The sequence below is a fragment of the Hirundo rustica genome, chromosome 3, assembly GCF_015227805.2.
Source record: "Hirundo rustica isolate bHirRus1 chromosome 3, bHirRus1.pri.v3, whole genome shotgun sequence".
Taxonomy (NCBI): domain Eukaryota; kingdom Metazoa; phylum Chordata; class Aves; order Passeriformes; family Hirundinidae; genus Hirundo; species Hirundo rustica.
Window position 1 is genome coordinate 1,785,443 of NC_053452.1, and position 26,056 is coordinate 1,811,498.

The 26,056-nt window shown below is 40.5% G+C and overlaps 1 protein-coding gene across 13 annotated transcripts in view; it reads left to right on the forward strand.

Annotated features, from left to right (window-relative positions):
• Positions 1–26,056, forward strand: part of EHBP1 (EH domain binding protein 1) — a 204,312-nt gene that overhangs the window by 99,628 nt on the left and 78,628 nt on the right. For all 13 annotated transcript variants that reach the window (XM_040058768.2, XM_040058771.2, XM_040058774.1 and 10 more), the window contains 2 exons: positions 23,266–23,444; positions 24,082–24,130. In XM_040058768.2, coding sequence (XP_039914702.1) covers positions 23,266–23,444; positions 24,082–24,130 — 228 coding nt within the window. The remainder of the gene's footprint in view (positions 1–23,265; positions 23,445–24,081; positions 24,131–26,056) is intronic.

The following is a 26,056-nucleotide window of genomic DNA, read 5'->3' on the forward strand; positions in this document are numbered from 1 at the left end:
ATTTCGGAGGCTAGGAGAAATTAGGGAAGGCTCCAAAGCAGATGCAGTGTCCTGGTTCATTATATTACAGTGGAAAGTTTTGCTGGGTGGGTGTGTTAAAATATTGTACGGTCACTTGCAACGCAGAAAGCTTTCTGTGAGCATAGTCTTTTCTCTGTGCTTGAATTGTTTTGCACTCAGATCAAAAGCACTTTACTTGGAATGCTTTTTGAAATTTGGAAAAGTACTGGCATTTAAAAGAAAAGAAACCCTTTTCTCACAGAACAGTACAGAATAGTGCCCAGGTGGGATTTGGAGTGCTGGCACAGGTTTCTTGTTTATTGCTCAATAACAGAGACAATGTTTAGCAACTCCGGAAAAACTTCCATCCAGAGGTATACACACTGTACAAACATGAACTTAGTACATGCCCTTATGGAGGGGAATAGTCCTATAGAGGTAAACTTAGGTAAAGAGAGGTTAAATCGTGTGTCTTAGTGTTTTGTCCCAGTTTGCCGTGCACAGGAAGTTTTGGGGAGTTATACCAGAGGCGAAATGGTTTCAGCAGGTTCAATTCCCTGTCTTGGTTGTTGTCATAGGAAATGCCTGTGGAGCAGAAATGCTAATCTTTAAACTACACAAACACAGCATTAATAGTAGAACTTCAGAGCTGAAGGAAAGATATTCCAAAAGCTCCTCTGCAAATCTTTGGCAGAGTATTTGGTGCTCATTTTCCCTTCACATGCTAGCAGCATTCGTCACGTCGGCTGAATCCAAAAAACACAAATGCTGTCTGTCATTGCCATCTACACACCAGCAGGTTTATTAAGTGATGAGCACTCAGTTACCTGGAGTAGCAAATCCTTTCCAAGCCTCTTCCTTTTGATCACCTGGAGATCCCCTGGCAGCTGTATTGGTGAGGAAGGGTCAGTTACCTAACTTAGATAAGGCTGGGTTTAACTCTCCCTAAAGGTCCAGCTCTTCAGCCCACAGAATTTGCCAGATCTGAGTTTGGAGGAAGTTTTGATTTCAAATTTATTTTATCTATTCACACTTCCTGAAGGAATATCTTAATTCTCTCCTGTCTTGTGTATCTCCTGCAAACTAATCTGAGTCATCAGAGAGAGCTTAAAATGCGGAGTCTGAGATCTGGAGTTGCCCCACAGTTAATCAGCCCAAATGACTTGAGAACTGTGGTATGCTGACTCTATTTAGGTGAGTCTGACAAAGTGCAAAGCTGTAATTAAGCTCTTCAGTCATCAAACTGCTTCAGTGCTGTCAAACCCAACAGTGCTGAAACCTTGTTGGGCTTGTTACTGTCATACCTCTGTTACTGTTCTTTACACAGTTTGGGTAACCAGGTTCTGCCTTTCACTGAGGTCATAGAGACTTTAAATTTCCCCCACTTTTTGACTTTGGGGGAAAAAAAAATGTGATCTCAGGCTGAAAATGTGGTTATCAGAGCAGCACATAGCACGCATATCAGTGCTCATCATTGCTTTAGCTGATTGCAGAATATACATATGAACTTCAGCAGGGTGAAGTCTCAGCCAGTTCCAGATTTCTTCTCTGCATTATGTTGAATTTATTGGAAAGATGATCAGTCCCAGAGCTGGCAACTACGTCTCGTGGTAGAGAAACTAAAGCAATCTGTCTGCACCATCAAGAATTTTATTGTCTTTGTGAGAATGAGGGGGCAGGAATGCTACTGAATGAAACTCCTGCACTCCCTCCTGGGGATAGGTGTTTCTCTGGCAGTACATGATTATATGAACAGACATAAAATTGATATCAGACCACAAGATGCTTTTTGAACCTTACCTTGAATGGATTTTTAGTTATGCCTTGCAACTGATGAAAGTGTGTGGCACCAGGACAGGATGATAAATCAACTTAAGGCTATCAGTATTGTGTACACCATTCTTGCCTTTATGAAGGTAGTGGTGGGGATGCAGGTAACAGGTCTCCAGAGCTGTCCTGGGAAAATATTTTTCCTTGCAAATTAATATGCATAAAATTGCTGGTAGTCATGAAAACACAGGAGTCAGTTTTGGTGCTTTTGGACAAGAACTTGTAATGGCTTTTAGGTAATTGGAAGAGGAGAATACATGTTCACATAGCAGTCCAAAGCCCATGGTAACATCCCTGTTTGTCACCATCATTGGTAAAACTCGCTCTGTCTCTCATTTTAAAACTAAAATTAATTGTTTTGCGTACCAAGTAATAATCCACTCTCTCATGCCAGACAAGATAGCTGGTTTAAGCTCTAATGAAACATTTACAGGAAATACAGAATCATTTTCTGCATGACATGTAATAATCCACCTCCATCCATATCCTTGGTAATCTGCTGTGTATCTGCAATGCTTCAGGATGTTCAGGCTGTCCAGAAAGATTTCTGCCTGATGGGCAGTTTGTCCTTCAAGCAGCAAAGGAGGTACAAATTGCTTCCTAATGAAAGAAGAGAAAATCTCAGATGCTTCTCAAGGGAACAAGAAGGAACCTGTAATTTTTTTTTTTCCTCCCTCTCATTCATTCTAAGGCAGAATAAATGCTTAGAGCACAAAACAAGTAGCTTTAGCAGAAGGGGGAGAAGTGACAGCTTCCCTCACAGCTCCCAAGATATCAGAGAGCCTAAAGTCTCCAGCTGCTTGTTTTCTCCACTTTAATTTACCTCAAGATTACCAAGCTTGTGTTACCAAACAGTAGGAAGAACTTCATCCTAAAACACAGGTGCAGTAATGCAGCTGGGTGCAGGAATGGCAGTAAATTCCACATGGGAGGTGAAGATCACCCACTGTCTCTTGGTATCAAAAGTACCTCCAGTTGTCCATTCACATCAGGCCTTCCCAGCTCTCTGGAACATCTTCTTCAATGATTTTGCTCCTTTTCAGCTTCACCTTTGCTGCAAAGGAATTGTACAGCTCCTTTGCCATGAGATCTTTGTCACTCCCTGTGTACACAGATGTGGAAGATGTGGAAGTTACTGGATAGAATTGGAAGATGTCTCCTGTCATGAACTTGAGCAAAAAAAAGAAGGCACTCTGAGAAAAGCTGCCCTTGCATGCAGCCCAAAGACATTTTTTGTTTTAATAGGAAGAAAGACGAGCTGCACACATAATATGAACAGAGAGATGGTGAGATAATCATATGGAAGCACAGACAAGTCATTCAACTTGCTGCATTTCAAGTGTTAAAGGATAAAAGAGGCTCCATTTTTTAATCCAAATACTTAAGCAATTCCTTATTACTGTTTTCATAAGTTTTAAATGGTGTCTCTGAACTTGACTACGTTGCCCTCATATTATTCCCAAGATTGGTGCCAACAGGAACTCACTGTTGGATATTGAGACTGTAGAGGGAACCAGGCCCTTCCATGTTCTTTGTGTGGCTTTCTGCCCTTCTGACTGAAGCATCTTGTTCCCACGCTGTCAAAAATATTTAGGTGCTGCTCTGTAGTCACATGATCTCTTAGAGACATGCTTCCTTCAGAATTTGAGTGTTAAAACCCTCAACAATTTGCCCAAATGTTCCTGTAGCAGTTTTGCCCAGGACTGGAGGCAGAGCTGAGCTGCTTCCATCTTCAGCCTCTTGCTTCTCTCCTTGTCCCAGGAGCATCACCTAGATGGAAGGACTTCCTCACTGTATGTTCTGCTCTGCAGGGAGCCAGTCCAGGCTGAGTGCTGAGCCCTGGGCCAGCAAAGGGCGCTGCTTTCTGTGCCCACTGAGCTGTGCAGGAGCACGGAATGGGATCCTTCCCTCTCTCCTGAATTCCTTATGTGCGGTGCTAAGCTGATCTCTTGAACCAGATTTTGGACCGTGGTTGGTTGTTTTTGGTTTTTTCCTCAAGTTCACAGCTGCATCCAGCCCGGATAAATCAGCAGGTTCAATCGAATGTTATGCTTTTTTTGCTTGCTTGCTTTTAGTAGTGCAAATTTTCCAGTTAGTCAACCAAAACAAATGTCTGGGTGGCTTTAGCCAATGCATGAGATTTAGGTATCATATGACTTTCCTATACAATCCTAGAAAAAGCCATTTCCCACCTGTTTAGTTAGCATACCAGCAGCAGATGCTTGGCCAGTTCCAGAAGGAATTGACAGAACCATTCAAGGCAGACTCACAGATCCCCTGTAGATGCATGGGACCAAAGATGTTGGTTGGTTCTTCACCTTCCCAGAGCATCTTTTGAACCCAAAGAATTTGACATCCTTGGTTCTTTAAGCATGACTTCTGGGCCAAATTTAACTACACAGAAGAGGATCAGTCTTTAGTCAAGGATGTTTCTCCCTGCCACTCTACGTACAAAATCGAATTATTAAATGTTGGCTGTGGTGCCATGCACTTTGAGAGAGTGCTGTTCTGTGTCACCTGAACTATCCTAAAACGAACAATTCTCTGTAAGGTCAGCTCTTAGGTGACTCACACTGAGGGCTCAAAAGCATTATCTTACAATAATCTGGAGGTGGATTTTTTTGTGGACCTTAGTTTTTATTAAAAAAAAAATATATATATATACTATTATACAAAGGGTATTAATAAAAATGCATTTGTAACCATAATCTTTGAACACTTGATTTGGCAACTTTAAGTGCTGCTACTTGAGTGTTTGACTGTTTCTTCTTGAGGTCCTTATTAGTAGTGGGGATGTAGATAACAGGCCTCCAGAGCTGTCCTGGAAAAATATTTTTCATTGCAAATTAATATCCATCATGTTCAGGCTGATAAATGCTTGACTGCTTCTGTAATTTTCATAATTGCTCTTTAAGGTATTTGTGCATTATTGGTGCAATGCAGCTCCTACTGAAATGGATGGAAACTTTGTCAGTGCCTGCAGCAGTTCTGGGCCGCACCAGTTACCGCTTCTGCGAAATGTCTGTGCAAGTGAGGTTCGGTAGCTGCACCAGCGTTGTGACATTTCAGGCCTCACTTTTCATATTTTAAATTTAACTTTTACAGTAAATTTAATTTTACATTTTTAATTCTAATTTTTAATTTTTTTTTTTTTTTTTTTCCATTTACAAATTATCAAATTATAGATCTCAGATTCGTTGTCATAAAATACCACTTCAGCAGTTGTGGAGAAGGTGCATGGAGATTTCTGGAGTGCTGCAGTTCCTAAATATTGAGGCTGGGTAGCTGGAGCAGTCCTGGCCTGCCCAAACATGTGAATGACAGCTGCACTGGGCCAGCTCTAGTGAGATCTAGGCCAGCTTCTGGGAGATGTCATCTGAAAATCCTTATCCCCAACGAGGGCCTTCTGTTTTATTCTATTTCCTGTAATATTTCTATTTGTGTCTGTGGTGGAATGGAGGCAGGGGGGTGGCACAAGGCCATGGGATCCTGATGTAGGTGCTGGAGGGCCACCTTCCTGTGCCTTGTCACCTGGAAGGCTTTGAGTCTCATGCTGGGCTTCACAGACTCGTGTTTAGTTCAAGCTTTGCTCTTTAAAAGGAAGAAGAAAGAGGGAACGCTTCTCCTTTCTCCTAAGACCTTTTGAAACAATCATCAAAACAAAAAATCCTCAAAATCTTTGCAACAAAACCCTGGAAAAAAGACATCTATCCTTTTTCTGTACAGTTTTGATGCCTTATTGTCAGGTCCCTTAACAAGAGCCACACAAGCAGAGTACAGGACAGCTTTTAAAATGAAAACTCGATTCTTTCCAATGTTCCCTTGCGCCTAACAAGGACCTCAACACAAATTGTTGAAGTTGACATTGGAGCATTTAACTTTTAGCTGTCACCTGGAGCTGGGGCTGGTTCAGATGAAGTCCTGGGTGCTCTCTCCACCATCCATGGCCCATCCGTGGGCCCTGCTGCAGCAGTCGGTGAAAGGAGCACATTAACAATGTGCCTGGTTCTCTGCTTGCCTGAGGGATGGGTTTGGTTGGCAAGCACCTCCAATTGGAAATAAGTGTGCATGAATAAATATTCCTTTGCTTCTGTCATGATGAGTTATGGACATATTACAAAAATAATTATCTTCCCTTCATAAATCAGTCTGATGGTTGACTTTGGTTTGCTTACTAATTCACTGTTCCTGCTAAATGTTCTTTGATTTGGGTCAGATGCTGAAGCATAGGAATAAATCACAGGTCCGAGCCAGAATGCTTTTTTTGTTGCTGGGAAAGAAAAAGAGGTCTAAAACCAAAATAGATGGCGTTTGTAAGCAAATCTACAGTGCAGCGATGGCCCTAAAATGAGGTGTTTGTGTTAGCTGTTCGACCCTGCTTCGTAGAAGGATTTTTAGATTGAATTTTGCCGAGTTTATTGAAAATTGTGCTCACCGTTAGTTTTAGGTATACTCAGAGGTAAAACCCAGGAGAAAAAGGGAACCCATAGGTGCCAGGAGCCAAACCTCAGGACACGCGAAACGCTCAGGTATACCCCATGCGTATGCTGGTCATACCCGCCGGCAAATGCAAGTTAAGCACAAACCTATTTTTTCAAAGGAGAGAAAATCAAGGAAAAATGCATTCCTGAGTTGCAAGGGGAAATACGTTGCCAGTTCATCCTGCACCGGAGCTCTGGTGACAAGAGGGCGCGTAATAAAGCGAGTACTTGCGCGGTAGTGCCGGCGCACTAGCTGCATGTTCTACAGGGGCGTTTTTTTCCAGCCATGTTCAACAGTGTGCCTGCTCTCGCTCCTCCATTTGTTGAATTCAGGATGACCTTTGCATGAATAAAGTCAAATAGGATTAAGGCAGGAATTTTCAACAATGGGAAAAGAGCAACAGATGTAGCCGACTTTGAACGTGGGAGGATTGTTGATGCACGGTTGCCTAAAGGGAGTGTCTGTGGTGACAGAAAAAAAAAAACAAACCCAAACCCTAACAATTTCCTAAAATATTAACCGCATAAAAGAAAAGAAAATAAATAGAAAACAATCCCGAGGAACTGAGTGATTCTGGTTTTTATTGGCATCGAGCTGAAGGCAGGGTTTTTTGATTCACTGCCTCCTTTTGAATCCATTTCTCTCCATTCTTTCAGCAGGACTCTGTTCTGTGCAACTGTCACTGTGTGAGCTGTCTGAGGGATTTGTGGCATGTACCGTGTTCTGAGGGTCGCAGTTTTCTGAGTTGTTTTAAGGAAAACAGAAGTGGAGTGTACAGGAAAAAAAGAGATGTTGTTTGCTGGAGAATCAGCCATTTGAGTACAAAATCCAGATCCTGCGTATATTTTGTGGTTTGATTTGTCCTGTGCAGAAGCATAGAGACGGATCTCAAGTGAATACAGAGCAGGCACTTTGTACAGAAACTGTTAATAAAGGGGGGAAAAAGGTTAAAAATATATTTAAAGCAAGAACTCTCGCCAATCCAACTTAAGTAGTTTCATGTGTCATTAGATATACCAAATTTGGGTTTATCTCAAAAAAAGAGGAGGTGCAAATGTATTTTACTTTACTTACTTTCATTATTGGCAAGAGCTGTTTTGCAGTTTAGCAGATAATTGTGTTAACCCCTGAATGATACTTCATAGTTTGTACTAATGAGTAATGCACAGAATTTAGATATCGTTCATTTGTCTAATTCAGACAAATCAGCTTTGAAAGGCATTTAAAGTGTGAATCAAATCATGTGCTCTAGCTCAACGAAGGGCCTTTAAAGGAGCTAGCTAGAAACTAAAGCCATTAAGGAAATCACCTTGTAACTGTTACGAAAAATATTGGGGAGCTTAATATATTAGCTCAACGTTAATATTTAAAAGCTTGATTAAACACTCAGTGATTAAATGCTTACACCACTTTAAAGAGAGCCGTGGTGTTGAGAGGGCAGTCTCTCACTGGGGAGAAATCATTTGGATTCAGAGGACGTAGCGTGGTGAAACATCTTCTAATACATCTTACCCTGCCTCTTCCCTTATTCCTTTAGAGCAGAGCTTGCTGGGGTGTGCTGTGGGTTCCCGCTCACAGAGGCAGTGCCACAGGATACTCAGTTGTTGTGACGTGTCTACCGTCCCCAAAAGAAGGAGTATTTCAACACACACAAACAAAAAAAACCACGCACACCCCCCCCAAACACAAAACCAAACCAAAAAAATTACACCCAAAGCCCCCCTGTTGTTACCTGGGATGGAATATCTTGAAGAACAAAGCTCTCTAGGTACTGGAGCCTTCATTACTAAATATATATATATATATATATATATATAAATTTTTTTTTTTTTTTTTTTTTTTTTTTTTTTTTTTTTTTTTTTTTTTTTTACCTTGGTAAAGGTCCTGTGATGTTTAATTTTGAGACTAGGAGCAACTTCATATGCATGCCTGGCATCTTTAGCACCGAGGGCACATCACTGCTGCGTGCATGGCATGGTTCAGTGCCCACTGTGGCTGTCCAAAGTCTCCTTTATTTCCCTGTGGGCATTAAGCTCACAGATGTGTACACAACTGCTCAAACTGGGGGAGAGGCTGGCACAGGCACACAGCAGAACCAGAGAAATGTGTTTGGAAAGAGCATTTGGATTTTTGTAAGCGTTCTTGAGAGTTAGTGCAGAGTCCACTGAAAGCAAGGAGAAGCTGAGGTCCTCTAACTGCCTCTCAGTTATGTCCCAGAGCAGTGAAATCTTTCCACCCCAGGTTCCAGGAGTGTGAACTGGGGCAGGTTAGAGTTGTTTCCAACCCTTTCGTTGTCTTTTGTGTGTTGGAAGGGCGAGGCACAAGGAAGAAAGAGTACAGTCTCTTTCTCTTTGGTAGGCCAGCTAAAATCTTCATTCTCCCTCTCTTCATCAGCACCTTTGAGGCAAGGAGCTGGAATCTTAAAGCCTTGCAAGGGTCATGTTTCTTGGCTTGCTTTGATGCAGATACATCCTTTGAATCCTCCAACTCAGCCAAACAACCTTTAAAATATTCTAAAATGTTATACCACTGTAAATATTTATGTATAAACAGGGTGTTCTATTTCTGGTGGGGTTTTTTTGTTTTTTTCCCAATTGGCTGCCTTGTATTTTATGCTTCTGGAGCGTAATGAAAGTAATTTTTACTGAAAAAACACATAGTCAGAATGTGTTTCTGTTACTTCAAGTAAGCTTGGGGTGTTTTTTACATATTTTGAGAGAGTGTATATTTTCTTTCTCTTTGTGTATATAGATGTATACAAAGGTAAATATGTTTTTTTTATACCTTTATAACAATATGTAAATATTGTGCATATATATATATACACACACCTTTATATATAACAAATACGTATTTATTATCTACATTCAAGCTTTCTAGAAAGTGAATTCGGGCACCAATTCGATACGGATGGTTTAACAGGTCATAATTCAAGTGTTTTGTTCTAGAATCTGCTTCACAACTCAACCATATTCCATAACACCATGTGCCCTTCTCTTTACATTGCCAAAGCGCTCTTGGAGCTCTGTGAAAACTCTGTTTTTATCACTGTAAAGCAATGCTGCAGGACTGATGCTTTTCTAAAGTGCTCTCCTGGCCCTCTGTGCTATTGGTAAGTCATCTGTCATGGTTGTCACTGACAGCAGTGACTCAGTAACATCATTTTCTTTTATTCAGTCTTTTATTCAATCTTTTTATTGGGTGTGCAGAGCAGAACCCAGTCAATAGGCTTACATATAAAAAACCATGGCAAACCAAATGTTGTTGCAATGCTCAACGTGGTTATGACTGTAACCACAACTTTTCCACCCGACCTAAAATGCTAATGGAATATTGCCACCAGGATTTAAAAAAGGAAAAAAAAAAAATAAGAAGAAAAATTGCTTTTGAAGGGTTTTCAGGGAAGGAGTTTTCTCTGCAAATGCATTTAGCCATGTTTACATTTCTTTATAGCAGCAAGATTAGGTTTCTATAAGAAAGATGTTTGGGGCTTTGCCTGCTAGAATTACATTTTCTTTTAGGACAGTATCTTTTTTTTGTGTGTTTACATACTTAACTGTTGTTTTCAAATGTAGGAGCAGAATGTGGCATAGGTGTGAGTAATGGGGAATAATAGGAGATAATTCCAATGAGAGCCTCCACATTTTTGAAACGTTCTTCCATTTCTGGTCACCTTGGATATATAAGTGGTTGATTTAAAATCACAACCTGTCTTTTTTTGCAAGCGTTTAAAGAGTCATAGAACCCACACAACACATGGGACGTTACAGGGTTTGCTTCAGAGCACTTTCATCTCTTTTGGAAAAGTGTTTCCTTCCTTTTTTGGAGGACTAGCCCCCAGACAAATGAAATGTATTGCTCTGGATTTTGTGTCTTGTGTGGGTTTCTGTGTTTTGGGGTTTGCTTGAGCACAGATGAGTTGGAATTGGTCTTTTATCACCTCAGTCTCACTTCCTCTGACAGTTGCTCTGCCAGCATTTCATGCCCAATAAAAAAGAAAAAGAATAAAGAAAGCAAGATCATGCAGTGGGTTTATTTTGTGGCCAGATTTTAGCAAATTTGCATCCTTAAAACTCCTTAGCATTGTTCTTGCTGCTGTCCCTGCATGCCTAATGGACTCTGTGTAGATCCCCAAACAGGTGATCTAAATGGAAAATGCATATATGCTTGGAAATATTTGAGAAATAGATTCACATTAAAAAAAAAAAAAAAAGTTTAAAATGTGTTATTTTCATATTTATTGGGCAAAAAGAGAGTAAGATCAAATCCCACTATAGTCTCATTTTGTCCTTTTCAACTTAGAGGATTCTTTTAAAAACTGGTGATGAGTTTGGCTGTGAGCTGTAGGTTTAGATTCCATAAGACTCGACCTGTTTTTGTAATGAAGTTATGAAGACATTGCTTCTGTCTGATTCAGGACATAAAATGCCTCTGTAGTGTTCCATAACTTAGGAACAGAGATAGAATTCCTTAATCTGCTTGGAGCATCTTGGTTAGACTTCTGCTCTGAAGAGCCTTCTAAATAGCCAGGCTTTACCAGCTGCAAAAGAGGTTTTGGGGGACCAGTGAGACCAATCTTTCCTACCTAAACTCCTCTTTGGAGAGCCCAGTGCCCTCCCCTTCCTTCTTCCTCCCACCCACTCCCAAACTTGCAGCAGGGATTGCTCAGTTCCAGCACCTAACACTGCCAAGGCATTACAAACAGGAGAAAATAAAAATCTCTGCTAAATGACTTTTAAGTATTTACATGTGGTAGAGAAAAAAGGAACTTATGTGAACGTAACTCATTGAGAACCTAAACTGTGACTAAAGCAGCGTGCACGCTGTGTATTTATCAACTTGTCATTCTCCCACTAGAGCTTCAGCACTTCTGTTTGAGTACTCTTGTGAGTTTTATTGTAACTGTAGAAAAACCTGCTCTTTGAACTCCCCTCCTGTACAGCTTTAAGGGTAAGGTAGATGTTAAGCAAATGAGTTGCCTAGAAGTGTGAAAAACTTGTGTTTTTAAGATGATGGGGTTTTTTTCAATCATTTTTAGGAGCTCATGTAACTTGGAACTAACGCTCAGTATTAGAACAAACTTTGTATGTGCCACTGGAAGCTTATTTAGAGCAGCTGGCTTTTATAAATTTATCCAAGTTCTAAAATTGCAGCTAGTTTTCTGTATTACCAGAGCTCTCCCTTTACATTAACTTTCTCTTCCCTTTATTCTCCCCATTTCAAAGCCTGCCATAATCATTTAATCTCTCGTTATGCAATTAGATAATGTTGCTACACATTTATTAGCAAACTTACTGTCAGACTAGTAGTAATGCTCTAATTTACACTTCCCAAAGCATGGAAATTCCTGTGTAGGAATGAAAGCTCCCTTCTTTTCCCTCCTCCACCTATCCCGAGGTGCTTATGCAGTGAAAAGTATTGCAGGAGCCTGAGATGTTTGAGTGATAAGTGCTCTCCGTGTTGTAACAGCTGGACATGATCAGACACGTTAAAGATGATGTATGAGGCTCGAGTGTGAGCTTTCTGAAGATTTACCCTGTGTAGCTCCTTTGGGCTTCTCTGATAAAGCTCATCTCATCCCCCCCCCCGTGCAAGAAAGAGCAGTTGATGCCTTCCCCTGATGCTCCTTCTAAGAACTGACTGGAAGGCTGAAGTCTTGTGGTGCAGTCCTTGTGTCCGGGTTTTTCCTAGTTCTGCCTGCAGATGAGTGCTTGGAATCACAAGCAGCTCACACCCAACACGTTCATCATGGCATCATTTGGGCACCAGCAGAGAACCTGGCAGGAATGCTTCATTTTATTTAACACAGCATGTAAACCAAGGCCGAAAAGGCGCTTGAAACGTAACACTTTGTTCCACTTGTGGAAGCTGAAAGGCATAACTCCTCTTGAGGATTTGAATCCAATGGACGTCAATGTCTTGGGGATCCAGTGATGTCATCTGCCTGTCACTGGGAGTTAGTGACAGCTAATGCATGGATTAATGATTGGAACAGTGTCGAAAGACCGGGGAGTCATGAAGCTTTATCTCTGATAGTGCCTTAGAAATACTGACTCCAATCAGAAATGCTCAATGAGCTGTCTGTTCAGGAAAATCCATCAGGCCATTATCTGGATCCTGTGCCCACGGGCATTGTGCACACTACAGTAACAGCGCCTGCTAAAACCCCTGTCTGGTTCCTCACATCACCCTGTTGTAGCAGTGCCCTTCTTTTCTCTCTCAGCTTGGAATACTCCATTTGTCTTTCTTTGTTCCTCGAAGTCGAAATCAGCGTTTTGTCTCAAATATTTTGATATTGCAATGTTTGCCACGTAATGTTTTGCTCAAAGTGGTTTGGTTGGTTGGTTGGGTTTTTGTTTTTTTGGTTTTTTTTTTTTGTCTCACAAAACATTTTTTCTTTAGGGAGCTTAAACCAAGGCAAAAGAAAAAGCTGCTGAGCAAATCCTGTAGTTCCAAATATCAAGCTGATTTTTCAAGTGTTAGCATAAATATTATATCGAGTTAATGAAAAAAGCTATCTCTGTGGACGGTGTACTAATACACAATTCCAAATTTTATGGAGTAGATCCTAGGGATCGTGTAGGAGTTTTACATGTGTTAAAAAAAGTGAAACCCAGAAGATCTGACTGCTGTGCATTGCTGTAACACCCCTGGAACGTGGCTAACGCCCAATTACTGCATGCTTAGACTTGGATGGGAATTACAATTGAGCTGTAAAATATTTTGACAGTTTCCAACTGTTGTGTGGTTATTAGCCAGGCGTCATAAGAGAATGAAATACAGTGACTTGATTAGGTTTGTATCACGATCTGCTTAAACAAGGACTTTCAACATAAACAAGCAGTGTAAAGTGTTAATCAGAGGCAGTATTTAATTATTAGCAGCTTTTCTTGAGTTCTGCAGGAGAGAATTCCTCTCTCCCAAAGATTTTGATTTCTTAAATGAGACTTGCCATACCTTTATGCTTCAGCTTTTCATTTACAAGCTTTTACTTGTTGAGTGCTAAAAGCATAACCGCACCAAATTTAATTTGTCGCATGAAAATTATGTGTGTATTTTTCAAGAGGATAGATTTGACAGTGTTGAAGCTAGAAAAGCTTGTGTTAATTACATGTTATAAAACAAAAAGGATATTTTCATTTAACATGCATTTCTCCTTTTAGCTGAACGAGTCCTAGCAATTAGCGAATTTGAATAATGTAAGAATTCCTGGAAAAATATACGTTAAGCCAAGTGGCACTTGAATTGCTGTTACTTTTACTTTTTATTTTGAAATTAAACTAATAAAGCAAAAATATTCAAACTGCATGCAAATTAAGCTCCAGATTGTGCCAGTCTCGTTATGTTCATTAAGCCATTGAATCCTTGAGTGGTGGCTGTTATTCCGTGGGGACTATTCACAGAATAAGGTACTATTCAGAGAGGTAAAGATAACAATCTGCCTTCACACTGCTTAAATAATGCTCATTCTGTTGGGCAACTAAAGCAAGAATATTCAAGCCTGCCATTCCTTAATTTTTCACTTGCTTTATTTAGTAATGCTTCTTTTTGTTTTCCGTGTTGTTTATGGATGGTGTTTGAGAGTGAAGCATTCTGTTTCTGGTAGAGAAGTCTTTTTCGAGTGTTGTCATCCTGTTTTGGTTTGGTTTTTTTTTTAAAACCCTCTTAGGTAATCTTTGTCTCTCAGTTCAGTCTGTGACATCTCTGCTGTGGCTGAGAGCTGATTTGGTTACCAGAGTTGCTAAATACCTCATTTCACCCAGCTGTAATCGGTGGGGTTTTTCTGGCTGTTGTCCTGGGTTTGACCTGAACTCTCACCTTGCAGATGACAAAACCTTTCTAAGGTATCCTAGATTTTAAAGTGGCTTTGTGACTCTGTGGAAATGTGCTGACTGGGAGAGAGCCTTGCCTGGTTACAGTCAATAGCCAATCTCCTGAACAACTGAGAGCTGTAAACTGTACAGCTGTACGGTTTTTCATTTGGAGACTTGTTAGTGGTTATTGAACTGCCTGTGGATTCAGATAGCTGTGTGTGCCAGGAAGGAAAAAAAGCAAAATATGCTGTGCTTTGCAAGGAGATCTGATTAACGTAGGGGGATTGGTGCATGAGTTGCTTATGGAACGAATAGTATCAGGACTTCCACGCTGGGATTAATTTTTAAATTGGGGAATGGGGTTTTTTTTGGTGGGTGATTGAACCGAGAGGCCGGTGGGAAGTGTTGCTTGGTGGGAATTCGGGGTTTTCCAGCTTGCTCCCCGTGCTGCCAGAGCACGGCAGGAGGCTCTGCCAGGCTCCTTGGTCTTTCTACTTGCACAAAGCCTAAGTTCTCCTTTACAAAATGAAAGATTTCACAGTAATGAAACATCCATGGGCTTCCTGAGCAGTCTTGAGTGCTTCCTTTTACTGTAGAACAGATTGCTCCTCCTGATGTCTGACCTCTAGCAGCTAAAGCCTGTCGCTGTTTTGGTAAACGCTGCTGTGGGGCCAAAGAGTTTCCTTGCTTCTTTGGAATTTTACATGCTCCATGTAAAACATGTTTTGCCATGTCACTTTCCCCTATCATTTGTTCGGACCCATAAATGACCTAAATGCGCTTCGGCTTTCTTCGTGCTTCTTTCTTTTTTTCCCCCTGATCTTTCTTTGGGCTCATCTTCCTTACGCTCTGCGTCAGGGAAAACTGCACATGAAATTTTTGTTGTGGTTTTGTTGATGCTGAGTGGAGTGAGAGAGGCAGCGTCTGTGTCTTGCAAGCTTTATTCCTGTCTGTACATCTCGGTACAATGTTTGTCTTTTTCACAGCAACCTGATGTTGTTGACTTTCTGTTCAGTTTGAATAGACTGTTTCCCCCATATCCTTTTGCGAAGAGCTGTTACCTAACCTGTTTTTCCTCATCCTGCATTTATGTAAATGATTGCTCCTTCCTGCGTTTCACTTGTACCTATTGAATTCCGTAGTGCTTTTCTCAGAACGTTACTGCTTTGATTGGAGGTCTTTTAGTGCATTCAGTGTCCCTCTCAGCTTCTTGTCCAGTGCATCATTCACCTTCCTAATTCAGACTTTCCCTGAACCTGAGAAATACTCTTGCAGAACCCCTTTAAATGCAGAATTCCAAGAATCACTTAAATCTAGTCTTGGATATTGTCTTCCAGCCTGTTTGCACCTATATGAGTCTCATTAAGGCTCTGTTTTCCGTGCTTCCTCATGAGAGCACCTTGAAAGACAATTAAAAGAGCTCAGCTCCCTCTGTAATCTGTTATTTGATGCTTCTCTGATCCCTGCTTCCCTCTTGCAGAAGGAACCTGGACTGCTGCTCGTGATTTCTTGACGACGAATTAATGTTTGTTGCTTGTCTTCTTTGAGCTTTCCTGTCCTAAGAACCACCTTAATTATTTGTTCCACCTCTTTTTCATTTGCTTGTCTGCATTTTTGCTATTTGTCCTTTTTCTTATGCATTTAAAGGCTAGAAAGGAAATGTGGTCTTTTCCTACTCTTCTAATACTCTCCCCTGTGTTCAAGTTTCCAAACTGACCATTTTTTTGGATGTTGTTTCATATTGGTTCTCCCAGTACCTTAGGATTTCATTAAATGTGTTCAGCTGATCTGAAAGCTTCTGGCTTATCTAAGCTGTTTCCACATGGGGCTGAAACCTGACCTTTCTGTGTCTGAGTAATGCAAGTCTCCAACTTCCATCTGATTTGTGGAATGAAGACAGATGTGGAAAAAAGGTACTGAGCCTTTCGGATGTCTCCCCATCATCTGTGAACAGCTTCTCTTTACCACTGAGGAGGGAAGCAATACTTTGTTAATCTCCATCTTGTGATTGTTTACACAGAGTCAGCTGCAGTAGTTTATCAAGGCAAAACTTGTTTCCATTAAATTCTCATTTATCTCTTGCTGTCCTCAGGAGCTTTAAGAATATCCGTCTTTATGCCTGGTGCCAGCTCGTGGGTACCAGCACCTCATGGGTACCAGAACCTCATGCAGGATTGTAAAATATTCTGATTTTATTTCCACTGTCAGCCAAGAGGTGCACTATGGCCTTCAGAGGTACTGTGACACCAATACCAGGCTTAAAAATACCAAGTGCTCCAAACAGAGATTGTTTTTCTTTGTTACTGCCATACCTGCACAAATCTGGCATCTGTGTGGTGTTCTCAAGTATTTAAAACAAAGATTTCTCATGGCTAACGCTTCCATAAATCTGCCTACGGTTGGGCATTAATATAAACGATGCAGTAGATTTACAAAATAGGTAACTATAAAGTTCTGAGCAATGTCACCTTTAATGAGCCAACATCAGAAGGTTGCCTGAAAAAAACATCTCCGTTGAAATGTTCAGACGAGTGAGTGGGATAATGACTTGTGTTTATTTAATGGCTCTGTCAAAAGAAATTCCTGCAAAAGCAACAAGAGTTCACTGTTTTTAGGAAGAATTGGCAGTGCCTCTCATTTTTAGTTTGCCTTGTGCTTTCTTTTAGAAGAGATTCTTGTGACCTTTTCTGACAAGCTCTAACACTTCCATTGTTTGCTGCAGGCCTTTGAAATGTGGCAGAGATAGCCTTGGGCCCAGGGAGGTGCGTTTTGCTAGTTCAGTTCACATTTTAACAAAGTTAAAAGCTTTGAAAATTGCTATTCCTCATCTGTGGTTTAAGTTGCTTAATTCTGGCAAGCTGCCCAAAACCCTGAACGTTCCCGTCGTGGCAGAGAGCCAGGGATTGTGAACCAGCAGCATCCTGGTAGCTCATCTGGGCTTCCAGCGCAGATGACATGAGAGCAGAGCGTTCAGCCCACACGCCACCGGCACAACTGGAGGAAGGAAGGTGGACGCAAGGAAGCTGCCCGTCTTCTGAGAGCACAAAAATGAGGCCCCGTCCCTGCATGTCATCCGTTCATACTGTTACATTCGAAATACGTGTAATCATCAGAGGCTGCGCTCCGTGCTCGCTTCTGCTTAATGGCGTGAGTTACGTAGCTTTCCTTGAGATTTTTAATTGAAAACGCGGCGTTCAAGACAAAGATTATGCAACCTCGGGGAAGAGAAGCTAGGTGAGCCTCGGCCAATCCCTTTTTAATAGGTCAGTCGGAGAAGGAGACGGCCGTAACTTCTTCCCTGGCTGTACTGACCATCAGGTGAAATTACTTCCGCATAAGTAACCCATTCATTATGTTGCCTCAGATTTGTTTCTCTTTTTACCGGTTCATTAACATAATCTTCTCCTTGCAATTAGCTAATAAATTTAGGGCTTCTCAGCCTGGTGAGGTAGCTGCCCACACTCCTGTGCGGTCCTGTTCTTCTCTGCTAAGAACATCCACGGGGGAGGTTATCATCTGGAAATAAATCCTCTGTCTTGCTCTTAATTGATTGCCGCGAGCAGCCAGCCTCGTGTCCTGTTGCGCAAGCGAGGCAATTGTCCGGCGGTTGACGTGTTGTGAAGTTTGGTTCTGAAGGTTTAGGGTTTAGTTCTGAATTCTTGGGTTCTTTCATCCTTTTAATCCCTGACAATGAAAACCAAACCGAAACCCTAAAAGACTCGGCTAAGAAAACGGTACGTCATTACTAGACAAAGGAAAAGGCAAAAGGAGGCTACCAGATAATGACAGAAGTTCCAAAATGAAGTACTTAGCAGTAGCCTTTGTTACTGCACTCTCTCCCATCTCTGTGCGCTGGATGCCTGTAGGTTATACGCACGTGCGCGTTTCACTTGTGCGATCACAGGCTGTCATATTCTACCAGACCACTTCCTCGGTGCTCAGAGTAAAAGTAACCGGAGGCAGCCATCTGGAGGCTTGCTTTCCTTTCCTTCTGCCCAGGCGTGGTTTGGAAAAGCTCTTTCCAGACTCCTGGCCATCAAAATATAATATATAACAGGCAACTGAAAACCCTTTTGTGTGAAATAATCAGACCTGCTTGACCCAACTCGAGGTGTGTCCCAAGGATTTCACCTTCCTCTTCACCTTGCCACGTTCAAACACGAGAGCATCGTGTCAGCTCAGGCAGATGTCTAAATGTTGGGTTGTGACTGAACGTGGACTGGTTTGGTTGTGCCAAAATTAAACCTGTAAAATGATAAGCAATTAAAAGCTTATGCCTAAGGCTTTTGAGAGAAAAGTTTGTATTTTATTGCATATCCACGTTAGCTGTAGGCACAGTCGGAAGAGTGAGGAGGGCGAAGTTTTAAGATGTCTGCTGCTGATGAAACCTGGAGGTTACCTAAATGCTTGTTATTAATCATATATAGGAGAGAAATTCAGTGAATCTGTAACATGTGTCCAGCAGCTTTTCATATCTCCTTCATTTTTAGGGGCGGTAGGAACCTGAGACATTTTGCACCATGCAAATAGAGAGCACAAAGTTAAACAATGTACTCCTGAAGTGATAAATTTGTTTATCAGAGTAACAGAATAGCAGAACTACCATTTCTTTCTAGGAAATGTGTATTTTCTAATACATGCCTGATCTTCCCTTACTGAAATCAAAGAGCAATGCCACTTGTATTTTGATGTGTCACTAAATTGTAATCTTATGGCGACCTGTTATGTAAAAAATACCTTACTACCCTAAGTAAAGAACATCTCAGCACAGCAAGGGTCATGAGGATGTTTTCTCCATTTTTGGAATAAAACAGAAAGCTGTTCTATTCTATTCTGTCTTTGCAGACTCTTTCCATATTGTATTTTATATTCCTGTTACTAGTAAAACCCACTTTTTTCAGACTGTTCCACAGTCCGGAATAAACAAAACTGAATGCATGTTGGACACATACAGACCTTGCCAAAGGCATAAATTCTAATAAATGAGCCAAATTCAATTTTTAATCCTCCCAAGCTGATGGGACATTCCTATGGGTGAAGTCCTGTGTTGTTAAAAAAAAAAATTAGAATATCATTTTGTGGGTATAAAATTATCTGTTTGACTGAAATGTATTTGGCATCTTGTTTCTATTGCACCTTAATTCATCTTTTCAGACTGTTTAGTTCAGCTGAGTTTTCTGAACTACTTCTACATCCAGCCACGTGCTGCACATTTTCACTTGTGCCTCTACTTTCACTTAGCTTATCTTGCATTTTAATGGTTGCACAATTTTCAGTGAGCCCAGACAGCATCTTGGTTTTGATAGGGGAACGGGAAAATCCCTTTTATTTTGCTCAGTCAAATAAGTTAGAGGCCAGTGTCTGTACTTGCCTCTTGAGGGAAAAAAAACCCAAAACTTGCTTGTTCATTGTTTGTAGGTCTTCCCGGTTCTGACTTTCAGCCCTATCTCAATCTTAGCTTCCTCTCCTGCAGTTAATTACCAGTCCTGGGTGGTTGTCTCAGCTGCTTTCCTCTTCTAGGAGTTGTGGTGGTTAATATAAAACTCAAACCACATAAGTCTTCCACCTAGATTACAAATCGTTTTCCTTATCCACCTTATTCCTCTCAGCATCTTTCTCTTCTGGGCTTCAACACTCTTGCTTTCTTTAAACACCTCTACCCCCGTGCAACTTGTCTACAAGCCCTTGAGGTGCTCAGGCTGAGCCCCTACAGTTTTCATCCTGGCTGTGTCACAGCCCCATGTTCCCGTCACATTCCAGTCTTGATTTTCTTCTCCTGACCGTTGGGCTGTGTGTCAGAGGTGCAGCTCAACCCTCGCTCTGTGAGCCATCGCCCTGCTTGGTGCTGGGTTCCTCAGAGCAGCAAGAACAACTATTTTGGATATTTTCAAGTATGGGGATGCAGGCCAATGCTTGAAGCTCTTGTCCTCTTGTTAGCACGGAGTAATGATCTGATGGGATAATCTCCCAAGAGAAAAAACGCATGCACTACAAAACATATGAACTGAGCTTCCAGAACGTGTAAAAAGAAGAATAGAGACTTTGGTGCTTTTGTTGAGTGCGAAACGAAGCTATCCCTGAAGCCAGTGCTGACTCCAGCTGTTAAATCCATCCACGTGATGCCGCATTTAGATCTGAGCTACCCCGGGAGGGACCAGCTCCGGAACCTCTGCGCTCGCCGTGCGGGTGCTCCACGGCTGGACGGGAGCCAGCTGTGTTCGATTCCATAACCTGTGGATCAGTGAGCAGCTCTGGCAATCCTGGAGTGGATATCTCGGGCTTTTTAGCGGCACTTCCAGCCGAGTTTGCAGGGACTTGGGCTTTTGAGCTCAAAAAGGCAAGTCGTGACTGCTGTGTCGTTTGGAAGAACGGTGTAAGAAAACGATTAAACTTTCATTTCATCTGATTGGTTCCTACCAATCATCTAGAGCAGATGGATGCTGGAAATAGGCACTTGGTAGGAATTGTGTTTGCACCAAGCCAGTGATTAATATGTCCAACATACAAATATCAAAAGAAAATGTTTTGCATAATGGTTTTTCACACACGCGTGAGAAAGAAGCTAAAACTAACATTTGTTAACTCCTCTGAAGGTGTGTCAAGTGCCCACACACAGTTCTGCCTTTACTTCTGTATTCCCATTGTGTCTGGAGTTGAATGCTTTTATCATAGATTAAATAATGAAAGCTTTGACGCAGGTGGTGATTAGGAGCGTAACATTGTCATGGTATTAACTTCACCTTTATCAAAAAAGCGTGGACTAATTAGTGTGGAAAGAAAACCTTATACAATTTCTGCTTTATCAGGTAAGAGAAGAGAAAATCGTCCATGTTATGCACATTATGCCCGTCCTAAATCTTCCGTATTCTGAATAAAGTGCTTTTAGAAAATCTAACCTTGGAAAGGCAAACACAGAAAAAAGCTCCAGTCTAAATATAGATTTTCAAGGCATTGCAGTCTATCTTTTTAAACCTTGAAAATTTTAAATACATTTTAAAATAGATTTTTAAATATTTTTTTAAATAAAGAGTGAACTTCTGCTAGATTCTTTGGTTTAATACCTTTGTATTTCGTTCTGGTTTTAAATTCGGTTGCATCTTCAGTTTGTTGGATAAGTAATTAAAGCATTTAAATGGCAATATTGCCTAAGGCAATTTCAGAGTTAACCAGAAGGCATTTTGGTGTGACTGGAAAATTTACCATTTTTGTTGATAGTTTCATCAACAAGTATTAAGCCTTTATAATTAACATTTAATATATCTGGTAAGTAGTGCTCTGTGATTTTAAGAAGTAGTATTTTGCTTTAATAATTTGTTAAAATATCACCTTTCCACAATTTGATAATGCTATTTTAGTAATTTTCTCTTAGTAGCGCTATTTCCATATATATCACTTATAACAGCAGATATATTTTAAGTAACATAGCACCTTAAATTTGAGGTCAGTGATTAGTTACTGGGTTTTCCTTCAAGTTGTGAAGAAAACAAGAGAAAAACCTCTCAATTACTTCACTGAATCTGGAGTAACAGTCTGGCAGCTCTTACGCAATATTTGTTTCTCTGATTAAAATCTCGTGCATGGTAAAGTTCATAATTTATTGCTGCTTTTCCTTTCCTATTTTGTATATTCCTGTTAAAGCTGTTAATTCAGTGTGTTTGGAGATATTTGTCTCATCCTTAATGGATTTGTTCATGCCGATTTGAATCGTTGACGGGATTACAAAACACAAGCACTTTCTAGCAAGTTTTTTTGTGCGTATGATGTGGCATTAAAAAAAAAAATCTCAACAAGGTATACCTTTTGCACTTTATAAATGAGTTAGCAGTTCTTCTGTCTGGTGAGGAGGCAGTGTGTTTATACAACAACTTTTAGGGCTGATTGTGACAATAAATGAAAAATTACTTCCCCGGGCTCTGTGCACTGTTTTGGTTTTGGTTTGTTTTTTTTTTTTTTTTTCCCCAGAAGCAGTGAAAACAGATGAGTTGATAGCAGCTAATTGCTGAGCACTGACAGGCTTCAGTCAAGGGGGGGCATCGTTGGTCTTTCACAAATAGACAATAACAAGTAAACCCATTTGACCATAAACTTCGGTGTCTGCGATACAGTAAATTACTTGCTCTTAATTTGTCTTAATTTGGCAACTCTCTGGCTCTGAAGTGCATCGAGAGCTTGTTTGTTGTGTATATATGCTTTTAATTATATGACATTGAAAGGATAGGGGATTTCAGTTCTTTCACCGTAATTCAGATGTAGGGTTTGCACCAGTCACATTCTGCTTGTTTGGTTAGATCTAAGAAGTTTTTAAAGTGACAGTATTTTTCTGGGGAGGTAAGTGTATATGTCTTGAAAACATCTGCTGCAGTCAGAATGCTGAATTTGAGGAGCATTGGACAGTCTGCCAAATGCCTGAAGCGTTCTATTTTATTTCTTGGTTTATGCCCACAGAAATGTTACTGCAGGGTCAAAATAACTTTTTTGGAAACGGTCGTTATTAGCTAATGATGATCTAATGGTTGTTAGCTAATGACACTTGGTAGAAACCACCCTCTGATAACAATTTTAATTTTCCAAAATTCCTTTTCCACGTAGAAAAGCTATAGCCTGGAAGAGGCGGCTCTTTGGGCACGGTTGGAAGTGGCTGTTCAGAAACGGGGGGCCGTAATTACATTTATGCAGTCGCTCACTTGGCACAGAAAGAGCACCAAAAACTCTCCTCTGGAGCCTGTACCAGAGGAATCCATCAATCCCGTGCCGTGACTTTGATTGTGGAAGGGCTTGTGGGGATGCTTTTCCCTGGCTGCATTTTGGGAAGCGTTTTCAAGGCTGTGCATCACGGGGCTGTGCCGTGTTTCAGCACGGGTGTTTCCACTGGTACGATTGTTGGCCTCTTCCCCTGTGTGGATCTGGAATCCTGTATATCTGCATCCTTGGGAGACAAGTGCCCGGGGCAACAACTGTAGATAATAACTTGCGATTTGTGTCTTTTGCAAGTTACAGTCATTGTAAACTGACAGCTGTGAAGGACCTAAACTCACATCAAAGGATACAGATCATCTAGTCAGGTCAATTAATGTTAATTCTCATCTTCCATTAAATTCTTTTATCTTCTCTCTTTTTCCTTTTTTTTTTCTCTTTCCAGCCAAGCCCAATACCAAGTCCTGTTTTGGGGAGAAAGCCAAACGCTAGTCAGTCACTGCTCGTGTGGTGCAAAGAAGTTACAAAAAACTATAGAGGAGTGAAAATCACCAATTTTACCACGTCGTGGAGAAATGGCTTATCCTTTTGTGCAATATTACATCACTTTAGACCAGACCTAATGTAAGTTGTGTACTCTTTGCCTGCATAAGCTAACTCTCATAGAAATACCGAACAATTTCTTGACTTAAAAATCAAATACCAGTGCGTTTTAGATGCCGAACTGTTTTCACCCTTTGCTTTCAAGCAGGGAACCGTCCTTTCTAAGAAACCAGCTTTATGAACGCTCAAACTTTGTGACCTCTTTGCTCTCCCTTGTTGCATAAACAATTATTTCTCCCCTCTCTGTGATTTGTTTTTCTTCTTCTTAATCTTATACAAAGAACTGACTTCAAGATGATTATGAGAATTGCGCCAGCGTTGAAATGAGATGAGAGGAATAAGCTCTTTGTATGCTGACAAGGACGGATTACCTCCTGGTAAATTTGGTTGTCAAGGCTGGCCTCTAGTCCCTGCCTTAACTTCTTTTTTAGATGGAGAGCTTCAGGCAATGAAACATGTAATCGGTGTTTGTTTATTTATTTATTTATTTATTCCTTTAATTTTCCACGCTATTAGTTTCCTTGATTGAATTGCTGCGAAATTGCTAGTTACTGTGCGATATTATTGTATGTTCAAAATTTTTAGATTTAGTTTGTTTTAAAACTGCTGCTTTTTTATCGAATGCTCTATATACCCACTGTGCCATTTTCCCCCTCAGTGACTACAAGTCCTTGAATCCTCAAGATATTAAAGAGAACAACAAAAAGGTAAGAACTGCCAGGCAAAAAAAAAAAAAAAACCACAACAACAACGAAACAATTTTAAAAAAAAAACCCACCAAAAAACCACATAGCCTTAATTTTGACTTCACTGCGGGTTTTTTATTAATTTTGGGGAAGTGCTGTTGTTTTGTAAGGTCATAACTGCAGCTCACAGAAGGTATTCGGCCTCCCGCGGCTCCAGTCGGATGCGTTATTGACTGGAGTTTGTCATGGTTTTAACATTCACAACAAGTTAGGCTTTCATATTTGCATTGGCCTACATTAAGAGGGGCCTGGCCAGCCTTCTGTGAGCGCTGCTCTGATTTTTCCAATCAGCCGCGTAATTAAAAAAAAAAAAAATGAAAAATGTAACTTGGGCTGCGGCACACGAGGCTTCCCATGCTGTTGCTTTAACAAGGCTCTGGGAGCTGGGCATGGTTGATGTTGCTGTGATGGTGGTTGTTACATTTTTAAAGATGAAATTTTGCACCTCCTCTTACGCTGCATCAGCTGAATGAAGTGGCACGCACGACTCAGGAGGTTTAGGATAAAAAGTGTTGAGGTATTACTTTAGAAATAAATTAAATGCTAGCAAAGTAGTTAGTAGACTTGTGCTGTGCAACTGTTTTAAACCAGTTTGTGTAGGTGCAAGATGTAAGAAGTTTCTCTGGAAGAAGCAGGAATTCAGTTTGGGAATCACCAGAAGACTCTATTTCTGCTCACTATTTTAGACATGTTACAAGCTTCAGTTGGGCCCTAGGGACATGTTTAGAAATTACAATTTTCATGTGAGTCACTGATAATAAAATTGTTCCTGAAGATCGTCTGAAAATTGTTTTTAAGTATCTGCCTTCTTAATGCTGTGATTTTGTTTTTACACTGCTTTAAAAAGCATTAAGTTTAACTGGGATGAAGGCATAAAAATATACTTTAAATGAATTAACCAAGCACAATATTATATAGCAAACATATCTACAATCTAGTATTATTTACTTATGTGGAACTTCTGGAAGTGCTTTATTAAAATTCATTTTGTTTATATTTTAATGTGCCTGCACACTTATGTGTTAGGCAGGGAGTTACTTGTCTTTAATTTAGCGCTTAAGTATTATAAATAATGAAATATCTCTGAGCTGCTCCTATCTAATGAGTATTTGGCCGATGATACTTTTTTTTTTTCATAATAATAGGAGGACTTATAATGACCTAAGTGGATTATCTGTGACATCACAGTATTTTCTGTGACCATATGTTTTTGTGCTTCAAGTTTTGTTGAGCTTCTGGCCTAATTAAGCCGGATTATAAAAAAAAGAAAGAATAGATTATTAATTAAAAATGCGAGCAGCGTGATCAGTCATCTTTTCTTTGTGAAACTGTGATGGCAAACAGTGAACTTTCGAGCCTGCCTCTCTAACAGGGTATAGTTCCCAGAATTGAAGGAATAGTGATTGTTGTTACTGTGCAGTTTTTATTTCTTTCATCACTTTGCCCGCCTTTGCCTGACAGCCTCACTGAGTATCTCAGTTGCTTCCTGCAGATTTATTTCCTGGTCTCACACAGTTCTGCCAGATAACCCCGTGTGCCCTTGGTTGGAGTGAATGCAGCACTGCCAACAATGGCTGCCTACAAATTCCATGCAGATATGGAACACGTTTGACAATGATTCCTCCTAACCAATTAAAATAACATCTTTGGATGAATAGGATGATTTTCTTTGTTTGAAGCAGCTCTTTTTTTTCCCCTTTTTTTTTTTTTTTTGTCTTTAAATGTTTTTCTGCCTCTCCCCCTCTCCCCAAAAGGAAAACCATAGATTAAAGGTTAACCCATAAGACTATATCTTTTAGAAGTGCATGACCTTGTTTGTATTTTAATTTAAGAAAAAAAAAAAGAAGAAGAAGAAGAAATCTTAAGAGACAACTGTTTCAGTGCAAA